The 17,829-nt window shown below is 52.0% G+C and overlaps 1 protein-coding gene across 3 annotated transcripts in view; it reads left to right on the forward strand.

The window, feature by feature from the left end:
* Window positions 1-17,829, forward strand: part of LOC129843400 (serine/arginine repetitive matrix protein 2-like) — a 109,485-nt gene that overhangs the window by 71,005 nt on the left and 20,651 nt on the right. For all 3 annotated transcript variants that reach the window (XM_055912104.1, XM_055912105.1, XM_055912106.1), the window contains 4 exons: window positions 1,855-1,931; window positions 4,596-4,717; window positions 4,951-5,003; window positions 11,141-12,078. In XM_055912104.1, the coding sequence (XP_055768079.1) occupies window positions 1,855-1,931; window positions 4,596-4,717; window positions 4,951-5,003; window positions 11,141-12,078 (1,190 nt within the window). The remainder of the gene's footprint in view (window positions 1-1,854; window positions 1,932-4,595; window positions 4,718-4,950; window positions 5,004-11,140; window positions 12,079-17,829) is intronic.

Genomic DNA, 17,829 nt, shown 5'->3' on the forward strand with positions numbered 1-17,829 from the left:
ACACACACACACACACACACACACACACACACACACACACACACACACACACACACACACACACACACACCATCTTGGCTGTCTATCAAAGTTGATGATGGCCATGCTCCATTTGTGGCTGGGAGGAGAGCTGCTGCCATTTGATGTGTCTTTGGAGGCCAATGCTGCTGGCTGGCTGAGGGGATTATGAAGTTCTATGGTTGCCATGGTTCTAATGAAATTCTATGGTTGCCATGCTTCTAAGGTCTCCTCTCGTGGAGGGGCAGGTTTGTAAAGCTATTACATTGAACACCTTTTGACCAGCACTGATTTCAGCTGAGTTCTTTCTGGAGTGTTCTAGCCATAAGTCCTCTGCTCCTTTCTCTTCAGAGGCAATCTCTGCTGCCTGCGTTGGGCCCGCTGTAGCATTATGGGGGATGAAGGGCGTGAGGAAGAGGGGGGAGGCAGAGCTAGGGGGTGTAGCAGTAGAGGGGGGAGGAGGGGGGAGGCAGAGCTAGAGGTTATAGCAGTAGAGGGGGAGGAGGGGTGAGGCAGACCTAGAGGGTGTAGTAGTAGAGGGGGAGGAGGGGTGAGGCAGAGCTAGAGGGGGAGGGAGGAGGGGGGAGGCAGACCTAGAGGGTGTAGTAGTAGAGGGGGAGGAGGGGTGAGGCAGAGCTGGAGGAGGGGGGAGGCAGAGTTAGAGGGTGTAGTAGTAGATGGGGAGGAGGGGGGAGGCAGAGCTAGAGGGGGAGGGAGGAGGGGGGAGGCAGACCTAGAGGGTGTAGTAGTAGAGGGGGAGGAGGGGTGAGGCAGAGCTGGAGGAGGGGGGAGGCAGAGCTAGAGGGTGTAGTAGTAGAGGGGGAGGAGGGGTGAGGCAGAGCTGGAGGAGGGGGAGGAGGGGGGAGGCAGAGCTAGAGGGTGTCGTAGTAGAGGGGGAAGGAGGGGGGAGGCAGAGCTAGAGGTTATAGCAGTAGAGGGGGAGGAGGGGTGAGGCAGACCTAGAGGGTGTAGTAGTAGAGGGGGAGGAGGGGTGAGGCAGAGCTGGAGGAGGGGGGAGGAGGGGGAGGCAGAGCTAGAGGGTGTAGTAGTAGAGGGGGGAGGAGGGGTGAAGCAGAGCTAGAGGGTGTAGTAGTAGATGGGGAGGCAGAGCTAGAGGGTGTAGGAGTAGAGGGGGAGGAGGGGGGAGGGAGAGCTGGAGGGTGTAGTAGTAGATGGGGAGACAGAGCTAGAGGGTGTAGGAGTAGAGGGGGAGACAGAGCTAGAGGGTGTAGGAGTAGAGGGGGAGGAGGGTGGAGGCAGAGCTAGGGGGTTTAGTAGTAGAGGAGGGTGTACAGGGAATATAATGAGGGAGAGATGAGGAGAGGAAGGTACAAAGAATTTTGCGAGGGAGAGCAATTATTAACTGCAGAGTAAACATATGCTGTATTGGATTAAAACCATGGTGTTGTTGGAAATCCTTCACCCAGTCCAAACCCCGTGGAACACCTTGGCCGGGCTCTCTGGCAGTAGGCCTGGAATGGATGAGTTTGGAAGAGAGGGGAGACGAGGGAGAGGCGAGGGAGACTGTCTGTCTGTCTGTCTGTCTGTCTGTCTGTCTGAAAATCTCTCCATCACATCCAACTGTCTCTTTGACATGGAGAGAGCTCTACCCATCCATCTATCTGTTTAATCTACCTGTCTGTTCTGGGCGGGGTCACCGTGGGTGGGAGGGGGGAGGTACAGGGGATAGAGGGACATCTATCTACCTGTCTGTTCTGGGCGGGGTAACCGTGGGTGGGAGGGGGGAGGTACAGGGGATGATGGTAGTGGATAGAGGGACATCTATCTAATCTGTCTGTTCTGGTCGGGTCGGGGGTCTGCTCTCTTTTTTGTCAGGAAGCCGATTGAAGCCTATCAACCACTGTCCTCCCTGGCCTCACAGAGCTCCCCAACACACACACACACTCTGACAGGTGGGTCACACACACACACACACACACACACACACACACACACACACACACACACACACACACACACACACACACACACACACACTCTGACAGGTGGGTCACACACACACACACACACACACACACACACACACACACACACACACACACACACACACACACACACACACACACACACACACACTCCGTGATTGAGGAGAAAATACACACCTTGACTGTTGAGCTACAAATGCATGGCGTACACACATTTCCGCACAAGTACACACACAGACTCACACAAAGACAGACACACACACAAAGACAGACAGACAGACACACACACACACACACACAAAGACAGACACACACACACACACACACACACACACACACACACACACACACACACACACACTCCAAACAAGTTTAAAGAATCACCTCCTTCCTTGTGGGTCAACTGTTTCTCCCGTCACGTCCTTGCCGGCGTGACGGGTAATCACTCGCTGTGATTGTGTGGGCAGGTGGCCGTTAGGGCCGGCTGATGCCTGACAGGGTGCACTCTAACTGGGCAGGGGGTGCAGGGCGGGGGGGGGGTCAGACCTGCGACTCTCTAGTCAGTGAAGACTGCTGGGTCTCTGGCCACCTTACAGTTGTCGGAGTAAGGCTTCTCTGGGGTTATCTGCTCCTGCAGCTTCCCCCACAATAAACAGAACATCAGTCAGACTATATATATTGTTAGAGCTCGGGCTCCCAAGTGGCACAGCGGTCTAAGGCACTGCATCTCAGTGGTAAAGGCATCAGTACAGACCCTGGTTAGAATCCGGGCTGTATCACAACCGGCCGTGATTTGGAGTCCCATAGGGTGGCGCACAGTTGGCCCAGAGTCATCCAGGTTAGGGTTTGGCCGGGGTAGGCCGTCATTGTAAATAATAATTTGTTCTTTAACTGACTTGTTATATTAAAAAAATGATCTAAAAATCACCCTCAGTCCTCCCTCTTTCCAACTACCTCCTTCCATTCACCCACCCTCAGTCCTCCCTCTTTCCAGCTACCTCCTTCCATTCACCCACCCTCAGTCCTCCCTCTTTCCAACTACCTCCTTCAGTTCACCCACCCTCAGTCCTCCCTCTTTCCAACTACCTCCTTCAGTCCACCCACCCTCAGTCCTCCCTCTTTCCAACTACCTCCTTCAGTTCACCCACCCTCAGTCCTCCATCTTAAGGACAGGAGAGGAGGGTTGTCTGCTAAGGAGAGGAGGGTTGTCTGCTAAGGACAGGAGAGGAGGGCTGTCTGCTAAGGACAGGAGAGGAGGGTTGTCTGCTAAGGACAGGAGAGGAGGGTTGTCTGCTAAGGACAGGAGAGGAGGGCTGTCTGCTAAGGACAGGAGAGGAGGGATGTCTGCTAAGGACAGGAGCGCTGTCTGCTAAGGACAGGAGAGGAGGGCTGTCTGCTAAGGACAGGAGAGGAGGACGGTCTGCTAAGGACAGGAGAGGAGCGCTGTCTGCTAAGGACAGGAGAGGAGGACTGTCTGCTAAGGACAGGAGAGGAGCGCTGTCTGCTAAGGACAGGAGAGGAGCGCTGTCTGCTAAGGACAGGAGAGGAGGACTGTCTGCTAAGGACAGGAGAGGAGCGCTGTAGGACAGGAGAGGAGCGCTGTCTGCTAAGGACAGGAGAGGAGGGTTGTCTGCTAAGGACAGGAGAGGAGGACTGTCTGCTAAGGACAGGAGAGGAGGGCTGTCTGCTAAGGACAGGAGAGGAGGGTTGTCTGCTAAGGACAGGAGAGGAGGGATGTCTGCTAAGGACAGGAGAGGAGGGCTGTCTGCTAAGGACAGGAGAGGAGGGATGTCTGCTAAGGACAGGAGAGGAGGGATGTCTGCTAAGGACAGGAGAGGAGGACTGTCTGCTAAGGACAGGAGAGGAGGGCTGTCTGCTAAGGACAGGAGAGGAGCGCTGTCTGCTAAGGACAGGAGAGGAGGACGGTCTGCTAAGGACAGGAGAGGAGCGCTGTCTGCTAAGGACAGGAGAGGAGGGTTGTCTGCTAAGGACAGGAGAGGAGGGATGTCTGCTAAGAACAGGAGAGGAGGGCTGTCTGCTAAGGACAGGAGAGGAGGACTGTCTGCTAAGGACAGGAGAGGAGCGCTGTCTGCTAAGGACAGGAGAGGAGGGTTGTCTGCTAAGGACAGGAGAGGAGGGTTGTCTGCTAAGGACAGGAGAGGAGGGTTGTCTGCTAAGGACAGGAGAGGAGCGCTGTAGGACAGGAGAGGAGCGCTGTCTGCTAAGGACAGGAGAGGAGGGTTGTCTGCTAAGGACAGGAGAGGAGGGTTGTCTGCTAAGGACAGGAGAGGAGGGTTGTCTGCTAAGGACAGGAGAGGAGGGCTGTCTGCAAAGGACAGGAGAGGAGGACGGTCTGCTAAGGACAGGAGAGGAGGGTTGTCTGCTAAGGACAGGAGAGGAGCGCTGTCTGCTAAGGACAGGAGAGGAGCGCTGTCTGCTAAGGACAGGAGAGGAGGGTTGTCTGCTAAGGACAGGAGAGGAGGGCTCTCTCTCTCTATCCCCCTCACTATCTCTCTCCTTCTGCACCTCTCTCCCTCTCTTCCCCCCCTCTCTCTCCCTCTCTTCCCCCCCTCTCTCTCCCTCTCCCCCCCTCTCTCTGTAACAGTGTGTATGTTTGGTTGTTCTCTCTAGCTGAGGATGTGGAGTTGAGGCGGTACTGTGCCTCGCTGTTTGCTGTGTCATCCTGCGGGGGCAGCGCTGAGCCAGAGTCCTCACCTGGATCGTGTCTGAGCATAGAGGAATTAGATGAGGAGGTGAGTCTTAAGAGGCCTCTTAAACCACCCTCCAATATCTGCTGTTACTATGGAGACGCACACACACACACACACACACACACACACACACACACACACACACACACACACACACACACACACACACACACACACACACACACACACACACACACACACACACACACACACACACACACACACCTGTCTGTGAATAGGATTTACTTCTCTCTCTCTCTTTTCGTTCTTCACAGACAGTTAAAGACAGAGGGTTTGTTACTGAACAGAAGGCAGAAGACAACACAAAGTAAGACAAAGCTTTCCTCTGAAGCCACAGCAACAATCACTAGCTCCTCATCCTGGCCTCTGGCCTTGAAGTTGGCGACATCACACATTTCATTATATCAACTTAACTTTGGAGAGGACTGACTGCTTGATGTGACTATTACTACAAAGGAGAATATTATTGAGAAGTGTTGCCTTTTAGAGGAGCGAGAGGGAACACTGTGGCTAGAGGAGGGCTGGGTGTTGAGGGAGGGAACACTGTGGATAGAGGAGGGAACACTGTGGATAGAGGAGGGCTGGGTGTTGAGGGAACACTGTGGATAGAGGAGGGCTGGGTGTTGAGAGAGGGAACACTGTGGATAGAGGAGGGCTGGGTGTTTAGAGAGGGAACACTGTGGATAGAGGAGGGCTGGGTGTTGAGAGAGGGAACACTGTGGATAGAGGAGGGCTGGGTGTTTAGAGAGGGAACACTGTGGATAGAGGAGGGAACACTGTGGCTAGAGGAGGGCTGGGTGTTTAGAGAGGGAACACTGTGGATAGAGGAGGGCTGGGTGTTTAGAGAGGGAACACTGTGGCTAGAGGAGGGCTGGGTGTTTAGAGAGGGAACACTGTGGATAGAGGAGGGCTGGGTGTTGAGAGAGGGAACACTGTGGATAGAGGAGGGCTGGGTGTTGAGAGAGGGAACACTGTGGATAGAGAAGGGCTGGGTGTTGAGAGAGGGAACACTGTGGATAGAGGAGGGCTGGGTGTTTAGAGAGGGAACACTGTGGCTAGAGGAGGGCTGGGTGTTTAGAGAGGGAACACTGTGGATAGAGGAGGGCTGGGTGTTGAGAGAGGGAACACTGTGGATAGAGGAGGGCTGGGTGTTGAGAGAGGGAACACTGTGGATAGAGAAGGGCTGGGTGTTGAGAGAGGGAACACTGTGGATAGAGGAGGGCTGGGTGTTTAGAGAGGGAACACTGTGGATAGGGGAGGGCTGGGTGTTGAGAGAGGGAACACTGTGGATAGGGGAGGGCTGGGTGTTGAGAGAGGGGACACTGTGGATAGAGGAGGGCTGGGTGTTTAGAGAGGGAACACTGTGGATAGAGGAGGGCTGGGTGTTGAGAGAGGGAAGACTGTGGATAGAGGAGGGCTGGGTGTTGAGAGAGGGAACACTGTGGATAGAGGAGGGCTGGGTGTTGAGAGAGGGAACACTGTGGATAGAGGAGGGCTGGGTGTTTAGAGAGGGAACACTGTGGATAGAGGAGGGAACACTGTGGCTGGAGGAGGGCTGGGTGTTTAGAGAGGGAACACTGTGGATAGAGGAGGGCTGGGTGTTGAGAGAGGGAACACTGTGGATAGAGGAGGGCTTGGTGTTGAGAGAGGGAACACTGTGGCTAGAGGAGGGCTGGGTGTTTAGAGAGGGAACACTGTGGATAGAGGAGGGAACACTGTGGCTAGAGGAGGGCTGGGTGTTTAGAGAGGGAACACTGTGGATAGAGGAGGGCTGGGTGTTGAGAGAGGGAACACTGTGGATAGAGGAGGTAACACTGTGGCTAGAGGAGGGCTGGGTGTTTAGAGAGGGAACACTGTGGCTAGAGGAGGGCTGGGTGTTTAGAGAGGGAACACTGTGGATAGAGGAGGGCTGGGTGTTTAGAGAGGGAACACTGTGGATAGAGGAGGGCTGGGTGTTGAGAGAGGGAACACTGTGGATAGAGGAGGGCTGGGTGTTTAGAGAGGGAACACTGTGGATAGAGGAGGGCTGGGTGTTGAGAGAGGGAACACTGTGGATAGAGGAGGGCTGGGTGTTTAGAGAGGGAACACTGTGGATAGAGGAGGGAACACTGTGGCTAGAGGAGGGCTGGGTGTTTAGAGAGGGAACACTGTGGATAGAGGAGGGCTGGGTGTTTAGAGAGGGAACACTGTGGCTAGAGGAGGGCTGGGTGTTTAGAGAGGGAACACTGTGGATAGAGGAGGGCTGGGTGTTGAGAGAGGGAACACTGTGGATAGAGGAGGGCTGGGTGTTGAGAGAGGGAACACTGTGGATAGAGAAGGGCTGGGTGTTGAGAGAGGGAACACTGTGGATAGAGGAGGGCTGGGTGTTTAGAGAGGGAACACTGTGGCTAGAGGAGGGCTGGGTGTTTAGAGAGGGAACACTGTGGATAGAGGAGGGCTGGGTGTTGAGAGAGGGAACACTGTGGATAGAGGAGGGCTGGGTGTTGAGAGAGGGAACACTGTGGATAGAGAAGGGCTGGGTGTTGAGAGAGGGAACACTGTGGATAGAGGAGGGCTGGGTGTTTAGAGAGGGAACACTGTGGATAGGGGAGGGCTGGGTGTTGAGAGAGGGAACACTGTGGATAGGGGAGGGCTGGGTGTTGAGAGAGGGGACACTGTGGATAGAGGAGGGCTGGGTGTTTAGAGAGGGAACACTGTGGATAGAGGAGGGCTGGGTGTTGAGAGAGGGAAGACTGTGGATAGAGGAGGGCTGGGTGTTGAGAGAGGGAACACTGTGGATAGAGGAGGGCTGGGTGTTGAGAGAGGGAACACTGTGGATAGAGGAGGGCTGGGTGTTTAGAGAGGGAACACTGTGGCTAGAGGAGGGCTGGGTGTTTAGAGAGGGAACACTGTGGATAGAGGAGGGCTGGGTGTTGAGAGAGGGAACACTGTGGATAGAGGAGGGCTGGGTGTTGAGAGAGGGAACACTGTGGATAGAGAAGGGCTGGGTGTTGAGAGAGGGAACACTGTGGATAGAGGAGGGCTGGGTGTTTAGAGAGGGAACACTGTGGATAGGGGAGGGCTGGGTGTTGAGAGAGGGAACACTGTGGATAGGGGAGGGCTGGGTGTTGAGAGAGGGGACACTGTGGATAGAGGAGGGCTGGGTGTTTAGAGAGGGAACACTGTGGATAGAGGAGGGCTGGGTGTTGAGAGAGGGAAGACTGTGGATAGAGGAGGGCTGGGTGTTGAGAGAGGGAACACTGTGGATAGAGGAGGGCTGGGTGTTGAGAGAGGGAACACTGTGGATAGAGGAGGGCTGGGTGTTTAGAGAGGGAACACTGTGGATAGAGGAGGGAACACTGTGGCTGGAGGAGGGCTGGGTGTTTAGAGAGGGAACACTGTGGATAGAGGAGGGCTGGGTGTTGAGAGAGGGAACACTGTGGATAGAGGAGGGCTTGGTGTTGAGAGAGGGAACACTGTGGCTAGAGGAGGGCTGGGTGTTTAGAGAGGGAACACTGTGGATAGAGGAGGGCTGGGTGTTTAGAGAGGGAACACTGTGGATAGAGGAGGGAACACTGTGGCTAGAGGAGGGCTGGGTGTTTAGAGAGGGAACACTGTGGATAGAGGAGGGCTGGGTGTTGAGAGAGGGAACACTGTGGATAGAGGAGGTAACACTGTGGCTAGAGGAGGGCTGGGTGTTTAGAGAGGGAACACTGTGGCTAGAGGAGGGCTGGGTGTTTAGAGAGGGAACACTGTGGATAGAGGAGGGCTGGGTGTTTAGAGAGGGAACACTGTGGATAGAGGAGGGCTGGGTGTTTAGAGAGGGAACACTGTGGATAGAGGAGGGCTGGGTGTTGAGAGAGGGAACACTGTGGATAGAGGAGGGCTGGGTGTTGAGAGAGGGACCACTGTGGATAGAGGAGGGCTGGGTGTTTAGAGAGGGAACACTGTGGATAGAGGAGGGCTGGGTGTTGAGAGAGGGAACACTGTGGATAGAGGAGGGCTGGGTGTTTAGAGAGGGAACACTGTGGATAGAGGAGGGCTGGGTGTTGAGAGAGGGAACACTGTGGATAGAGGAGGGCTGGGTGTTTAGAGACGGAACACTGTGGATAGAGGAGGGAACACTGTGGCTAGAGGAGGGCTGGGTGTTTAGAGAGGGAACACTGTGGATAGAGGAGGGCTGGGTGTTTAGAGAGGGAACACTGTGGCTAGAGGAGGGCTGGGTGTTTAGAGAGGGAACACTGTGGCTAGAGGAGGGCTGGGTGTTTAGAGAGGGAACACTGTGGATAGAGGAGGGCTGGGTGTTTAGAGAGGGAACACTGTGGATAGAGGAGGGCTGGGTGTTTAGAGAGGGAACACTGTGGATAGAGGAGGGCTGGGTGTTGAGAGAGGGAACACTGTGGATAGAGGAGGGCTGGGTGTTGAGAGAGGGACCACTGTGGATAGAGGAGGGCTGGGTGTTTAGAGAGGGAACACTGTGGATAGAGGAGGGCTGGGTGTTGAGAGAGGGAACACTGTGGATAGAGGAGGGCTGGGTGTTTAGAGAGGGAACACTGTGGATAGAGGAGGGCTGGGTGTTGAGAGAGGGAACACTGTGGATAGAGGAGGGCTGGGTGTTTAGAGACGGAACACTGTGGATAGAGGAGGGAACACTGTGGCTAGAGGAGGGCTGGGTGTTTAGAGAGGGAACACTGTGGATAGAGGAGGGCTGGGTGTTTAGAGAGGGAACACTGTGGCTAGAGGAGGGCTGGGTGTTTAGAGAGGGAACACTGTGGATAGAGGAGGGCTGGGTGTTGAGAGAGGGAACACTGTGGATAGAGGAGGGCTGGGTGTTGAGAGAGGGAACACTGTGGATAGAGAAGGGCTGGGTGTTGAGAGAGGGAACACTGTGGATAGAGGAGGGCTGGGTGTTTAGAGAGGGAACACTGTGGCTAGAGGAGGGCTGGGTGTTTAGAGAGGGAACACTGTGGATAGAGGAGGGCTGGGTGTTGAGAGAGGGAACACTGTGGATAGAGGAGGGCTGGGTGTTGAGAGAGGGAACACTGTGGATAGAGAAGGGCTGGGTGTTGAGAGAGGGAACACTGTGGATAGAGGAGGGCTGGGTGTTTAGAGAGGGAACACTGTGGATAGAGGAGGGCTGGGTGTTGAGAGAGGGAAGACTGTGGATAGAGGAGGGCTGGGTGTTGAGAGAGGGAACACTGTGGATAGAGGAGGGCTGGGTGTTGAGAGAGGGAACACTGTGGATAGAGGAGGGCTGGGTGTTTAGAGAGGGAACACTGTGGATAGAGGAGGGAACACTGTGGCTGGAGGAGGGCTGGGTGTTTAGAGAGGGAACACTGTGGATAGAGGAGGGCTGGGTGTTGAGAGAGGGAACACTGTGGATAGAGGAGGGCTTGGTGTTGAGAGAGGGAACACTGTGGCTAGAGGAGGGCTGGGTGTTTAGAGAGGGAACACTGTTGATAGAGGAGGGCTGGGTGTTTAGAGAGGGAACACTGTGGATAGAGGAGGGAACACTGTGGCTAGAGGAGGGCTGGGTGTTTAGAGAGGGAACACTGTGGATAGAGGAGGGCTGGGTGTTGAGAGAGGGAACACTGTGGATAGAGGAGGTAACACTGTGGCTAGAGGAGGGCTGGGTGTTTAGAGAGGGAACACTGTGGCTAGAGGAGGGCTGGGTGTTTAGAGAGGGAACACTGTGGATAGAGGAGGGCTGGGTGTTTAGAGAGGGAACACTGTGGATAGAGGAGGGCTGGGTGTTTAGAGAGGGAACACTGTGGATAGAGGAGGGCTGGGTGTTGAGAGAGGGAACACTGTGGATAGAGGAGGGCTGGGTGTTGAGAGAGGGACCACTGTGGATAGAGGAGGGCTGGGTGTTTAGAGAGGGAACACTTTAGATAGAGGAGGGCTGGGTGTTGAGAGAGGGAACACTGTGGATAGAGGAGGGCTGGGTATTGAGAGAGGGAACACTGTGGATAGAGGAGGGCTGGGTGTTGAGAAAAGAGGTCCATGACTGTTGCATTGATTTATGAATGGTTGAATCTCTCTCTCTCTGTCTCTATCTCTCTCTATATCTATCCATCTATCTATCTATCTATCTATCTATCTATCTATCTATCTCTATCTCTATCTCTATCTCTATCTCTATCTCTATCTCTATCTCTATCTCTATCTCTCTCTCTCTCTCTCTCTCTCTCTCTCTCTCTCTCTCTCTCTCTCTCTCTCTCTCTCTCTCTCTCTCTCTCTCTCTCTCTCTCTCAATTCAATTCAATTCAATTCAAGGGGCTTTATTGGCATGGGAAACATGTGTTAACATTGCCAAAGCAAGTGAGGTAGATAATATACAAAAGTCAAATAAACAATAAAAATGAACAGTAAACATTACACATACAGAAGTTCTCTCTCTCTCTCTCTCTCTCTCTCTCTCTCTCTCTCTCTCTATCTATCTATCTTTCTATCTATCTATCACAGGCATGAGGAAGTCAATGTAATTGGAGGTCCTAACCTGTCCCACAATACATTGTCCCAGGGAGCCATGTTGTCTGGGTCTCCAGTGACCTGGTCACCTCTCCCTCCGTTGGTCTCTAAAGTGGGGACCACTCAGATACCACAACCTGACCACACTAGTGTACGGTCACCAAGGTCCACCACTGGGTCACCACAGCCCAGAGGACCAAAGACCCCTGGGTCGTCAACCAAGACACCAGCCAAGTCAACACGAACTGACCGCTCTTTCAACCTCCATGAGGCAACCCTAGACCCGTCATCCCCCAGCCCTTCTCTCTCCACGCCCAACCCAGACCTCTTATCCTCTCCACCCTCTCTCCACTCCCTCAGGTCCACATTCACTCTTTCACCTTCGAGCCTCACAGAGCCAGAGTCACCTCCGTTACCTCCCCGGGCCTCCAGATTTATTTACCCCCCTTCACCTCCCAAACACCTGCCTGACAGGTTGTCACCTCCAAAACCTCTCTCCCTGAAGTCTCGGTCATCGCCGTCACCATCAGAACCCTTATCGTCCCCCTTGCCATACTCTCAGTCACCTAGGAAACAATTATCCAGCAGGTCACAAAATACCAAGTCACCCAGGAACCCTCTCTCTACCGTATCACCAGGAAGCCCTGTGTCCTACAGGTCACCTCCAAAACCGTTATCCACCATGTGGCCATCAACACCATCACCTCCAGATGCTCTGTCCTCGAGGAACGTGTCGATTCCATCACAAGAGGAACCCCAGTCAGCCATGTCATCCCACCCATCTCCTTCTCTTTTCCTGATGAGTGATCCACCACCACACTCCTCTGACACACTGACAAACTACAGCTCCCAGCAGACACCACGGGTGCTCTCAGGGTCAGGGATCAGAAAGTCACACAGTCCAGCCCTCTTTCCCAGGATGCCTGCAACAGGTAAATGTGTGTGTGTGTGTGTGTGTGTGTGTGTGTGTGTGTGTGTGTGTGTGTGTGTGTGTGTGTGTGTGTGTGTGTGTGTGTGTGTGTGTGTGTGTGTGTGTGTGTGTGTGTGTGTGTGTGTGTGTGTGTGTGTGTGTGTGACTGAGTCAGATCAGCAGGATATTTGGAGACAATATGTTGTGTTTCTGTGTGTGGCAGTAATGGCTGTTGTTCTTCTGGGCTGTCAGAGACAATTTAGCTTCAGCCATAAAAAGTGTTCTTTATTTTTTTATATCGATAAAGGTTTTAAGTAAATAGCTGACATAGTAATATAACAGGCAGGATGGTAATTACACTGTGAGGAATGGCCCCTAGGACACACAGCCATTACTAATGCATTAGGCCCTGATGGGGCAGAAACAGAGTGGCTTGGTGAGGAGCCATGGCCTCGCTCTCCTTTACAAACACTACCTCTCTACACGGGTCCAAATTCACCAGAACCCTACCTCTCTACACGGGTCCCAATTCACCAGAACCCTACCTCTCTACACGGGTCCCAATTCACCAGAACAATACCTCTCTACACCGGTCCCAATTCACCAGAACCCTACCTCTCTAACCCGGTCCCAATTCACCAGAACCCTACCTCTCTACACTGGTCCCAATTCACCAGAACAATACCTCTCTAACCTGGTCCCAATTCACCAGAACAATACCTCTCTAACCCGGTCCCAATTCACCAGAACAATACCTCTCTACACCGGTCCCAATTCACCAGAACTCTACATTTTACATGATTTCTTAAGTTGCTCCAGATATCGTCATATTCTGTTTTAATGGATACATTCATAACAGCCCCAGGCCACTGCGTAGAGGGTATACTGCGTACGTACCTCAGGAGGGGAGTGTTTAGAGAGGGTATACTGCATACGTACCTCAGGAGGGGAGTGTTTAGAGAGGGTATACTGCGTACGTACCTCAGGAGGGGAGTGTTTAGAGAGGGTATACTGCATACGTACCTCAGGAGGGGAGTGTTTAGAGAGGGTATACTGCGTACGTACCTCAGGAGGGGAGTGTTTAGAGAGGGTATACTGCATACGTACCTCAGGAGGGGAGTGTTTAGAGAGGGTATACTGCGTACGTACCTCAGGAGGGGAGTGTTTAGAGAGGGTATACTGCGTACGTACCTCAGGAGGGGAGTGTTTAGAGAGGGTATACTGCGTACGTACCTCAGGAGGGGAGTGTTTAGAGAGGGTATACTGCGTACGTACCTCAGGAGGGGAGTGTTTAGAGAGGGTATACTGCGTACGTACCTCAGGAGGGGAGTGTTTAGAGAGGGTATACTGCGTACGTACCTCAGGAGGGGAGTGTTTAGAGAGGGTATACTGCGTACGTACCTCAGGAGGGGAGTGTTTAGAGAGGGTATACTGCGTACGTACCTCAGGAGGGGAGTGTTTAGAGAGGGTATACTGCGTACGTACCTCAGTGTTTAGAGAGGGTATACTGCATACGTACCTCAGTGTTTAGAGAGGGTATACTGGGTACGTACCTCAGTGTTTAGAGAGGGTATACTGCATACGTACCTCAGGAGGGGAGTGTTTAGAGAGGGTATACTGGGTACGTACCTCAGTGTTTAGAGAGGGTATACTGCGTACGTACCTCAGTGTTTAGAGAGGGTATACTGCGTACGTACCTCAGTGTTTAGAGAGGGTATACTGCATACGTACCTCAGTGTTTAGAGAGGGTATACTGGGTACGTACCTCAGTGTTTAGAGAGGGTATACTGCGTACGTACCTCAGTGTTTAGAGAGGGTATACTGCATACGTACCTCAGTGTTTAGAGAGGGTATACTGCATACGTACCTCAGTGTTTAGAGAGGGTATACTGCATACGTACCTCAGTGTTTAGAGAGGGTATACTGCATACGTACCTCAGTGTTTAGAGAGGGTATACTGCATACGTACCTCAGTGTTTAGAGAGGGTATACTGCATACGTACCTCAGTGTTTAGAGAGGGTATACTGCGTACGTACCTCAGGAGGGAAGTGTTTAGAGAGGGTATACTGCGTACGTACCTCAGGAGGGAGTGTTTAGAGACGGTATACTGCATACGTACCTCAGGAGGGGAGTGTTTAGAGAGGGTATACTGCGTACGTACCTCAGGAGGGGAGTGTTTAGAGAGGGTATACTGCGTACGTACCTCAGGAGGGGAGTGTTTAGAGAGGGTATACTGCGTACGTACCTCAGGAGGGGAGTGTTTAGAGAGGGTATACTGCGTACGTACCTCAGGAGGGGAGTGTTTAGAGAGGGTATACTGCGTACGTACCTCAGGAGGGGAGTGTTTAGAGAGGGTATACTGCGTACGTACCTCAGGAGGGGAGTGTTTAGAGAGGGTATACTGCGTACGTACCTCAGTGTTTAGAGAGGGTATACTGCATACGTACCTCAGTGTTTAGAGAGGGTATACTGGGTACGTACCTCAGTGTTTAGAGAGGGTATACTGCATACGTACCTCAGGAGGGGAGTGTTTAGAGAGGGTATACTGGGTACGTACCTCAGTGTTTAGAGAGGGTATACTGCGTACGTACCTCAGTGTTTAGAGAGGGTATACTGCGTACGTACCTCAGTGTTTAGAGAGGGTATACTGCATACGTACCTCAGTGTTTAGAGAGGGTATACTGGGTACGTACCTCAGTGTTTAGAGAGGGTATACTGCGTACGTACCTCAGTGTTTAGAGAGGGTATACTGCATACGTACCTCAGTGTTTAGAGAGGGTATACTGCATACGTACCTCAGTGTTTAGAGAGGGTATACTGCATACGTACCTCAGTGTTTAGAGAGGGTATACTGCATACGTACCTCAGTGTTTAGAGAGGGTATACTGCATACGTACCTCAGTGTTTAGAGAGGGTATACTGCATACGTACCTCAGTGTTTAGAGAGGGTATACTGCGTACGTACCTCAGGAGGGAAGTGTTTAGAGAGGGTATACTGCGTACGTACCTCAGGAGGGAGTGTTTAGAGACGGTATACTGCATACGTACCTCAGGAGGGGAGTGTTTAGAGAGGGTATACTGCGTACGTACCTCAGGAGGGGAGTGTTTAGAGACGGTATACTGCATACGTACCTCAGGAGGGGAGTGTTTAGAGAGGGTATACTGCGTACGTACCTCAGGAGGGGAGTGTTTAGAGACGGTATACTGCATACGTACCTCAGGAGGGGAGTGTTTAGAGAGGGTATACTGCGTACGTACCTCAGGAGGGGAGTGTTTAGAGAGGGTATACTGCGTACGTACCTCAGGAGGGGAGTGTTTAGAGAGGGTATACTGCATACGTACCTCAGGAGGGGAGTGTTTAGAGAGGGTATACTGCGTACGTACCTCAGGAGGGGAGTGTTTAGAGAGGGTATACTGCGTACGTACCTCAGGAGGGGAGTGTTTAGAGAGGGTATACTGCGTACGTACCTCAGTGTTTAGAGAGGGTATACTGCATACGTACCTCAGTGTTTAGAGAGGGTATACTTGGTACGTACCTCAGTGTTTAGAGAGGGTATACTGCATACGTACCTCAGGAGGGGAGTGTTTAGAGAGGGTATACTGCGTACGTACCTCAGTGTTTAGAGAGGGTATACTGCGTACGTACCTCAGTGTTTAGAGAGGGTATACTGCATACGTACCTCAGTGTTTAGAGAGGGTATACTGGGTACGTACCTCAGTGTTTAGAGAGGGTAACCTGCGTACGTACCTCAGTGTTTAGAGAGGGTATACTGCATACGTACCTCAGTGTTTAGAGAGGGTATACTGCATACGTACCTCAGTGTTTAGAGAGGGTATACTGCATACGTACCTCAGTGTTTAGAGAGGGTATACTGGGTACGTACCTCAGTGTTTAGAGAGGGTATACTGCATACGTACCTCAGTGTTTAGAGAGGGTATACTGCAAACGTACCTCAGGAGGGGAGTGTTTAGAGAGGGTATACTGGGTACGTACCTCAGTGTTTAGAGAGGGTATACTGCATACGTACCTCAGTGTTTAGAGAGGGTATACTGCATACGTACCTCAGTGTTTAGAGAGGGTATACTGCATACGTACCTCAGTGTTTAGAGAGGGTATACTGCGTACGTACCTCAGTGTTTAGAGAGGGTATACTGCATACGTACCTCAGTGTTTAGAGAGGGTATACTGCGTACGTACCTCAGTGTTTAGAGAGGGTATACTGCATACGTACCTCAGTGTTTAGAGAGGGTATACTGCATACGTACCTCAGTGTTTAGAGAGGGTATACTGCATACGTACCTCAGTGTTTAGAGAGGGTATACTGCATACGTACCTCAGTGTTTAGAGAGGGTATATTGCATACGTACCTCAGTGTTTAGAGAGGGTATACTGCATACGTACCTCAGTGTTTAGAGAGGGTATACTGCATACGTACCTCAGTGTTTAGAGAGGGTATACTGCATACGTACCTCAGTGTTTAGAGAGGGTATACTGCGTACGTACCTCAGTGTTTAGAGAGGGTATACTGCATACGTACCTCAGTGTTTAGAGAGGGTATACTGCATACGTACCTCAGTGTTTAGAGAGGGTATACTGCATACGTACCTCAGTGTTTAGAGAGGGTATACTGCATACGTACCTCAGTGTTTAGAGAGGGTATACTGCGTACGTACCTCAGTGTTTAGAGAGGGTATACTGCATACGTACCTCAGTGTTTAGAGAGGGTATACTGCGTACGTACCTCAGTGTTTAGAGAGGGTATACTGCATACGTACCTCAGTGTTTAGAGAGGGTATACTGCATACGTACCTCAGTGTTTAGAGAGGGTATACTGCATACGTACCTCAGTGTTTAGAGAGGGTATACTGCGTACGTACCTCAGTGTTTAGAGAGGGTATACTGCGTACGTACCTCAGTGTTTAGAGAGGGTATACTGCATACGTACCTCAGTGTTTAGAGAGGGTATACTGGGTACGTACCTCAGTGTTTAGAGAGGGTATACTGCATACGTACCTCAGTGTTTAGAGAGGGTATACTGCATACGTACCTCAGTGTTTAGAGAGGGTATACTGCTTACGTACCTCAGTGTTTAGAGAGGGTATACTGCATACGTACCTCAGTGTTTAGAGAGGGTATACTGCGTACGTACCTCAGTGTTTAGAGAGGGTATACTGCGTACGTACCTCAGTGTTTAGAGAGGGTATACTGCGTACGTACCTCAGTGTTTAGAGAGGGTATACTGCGTACGTACCTCAGTGTTTAGAGAGGGTATACTGCATACGTACCTCAGTGTTTAGAGAGGGTATACTGCGTACGTACCTCAGTGTTTAGAGAGGGTATACTGCATACGTACCTCAGTGTTTAGAGAGGGTATACTGCGTACGTACCTCAGTGTTTAGAGAGGGTATACTGCGTACGTACCTCAGTGTTTAGAGAGGGTATACTGCGTACGTACGTCAGTTTTTAGAGAGGGTATACTGCGTACGTACCTCAGTGTTTAGAGAGGGTATACTGCATACGTACCTCAGTGTTTAGAGAGGGTGTACTGCGTACGTACCTCAGTGTTTAGAGGGGTATACTGCATACGTACCTCAGGAGGGGAGTGTTTAGAGAGGGTATACTACATACGTACCTCAGGAGGGGAGTGTTTAGAGAGGGTATACTGCATACGTACCTCAGTGTTTAGAGAGGTTATACTGCATACGTACCTCAGGAGGGGAGTGTTTAGAGAGGGTATACTACATACGTACCTCAGGAGGGGAGTGTTTAGA

This window comes from Salvelinus fontinalis, unplaced genomic scaffold (assembly GCF_029448725.1).
Source record: "Salvelinus fontinalis isolate EN_2023a unplaced genomic scaffold, ASM2944872v1 scaffold_0129, whole genome shotgun sequence".
Classification (NCBI taxonomy): Eukaryota; Metazoa; Chordata; class Actinopteri; order Salmoniformes; family Salmonidae; genus Salvelinus; species Salvelinus fontinalis.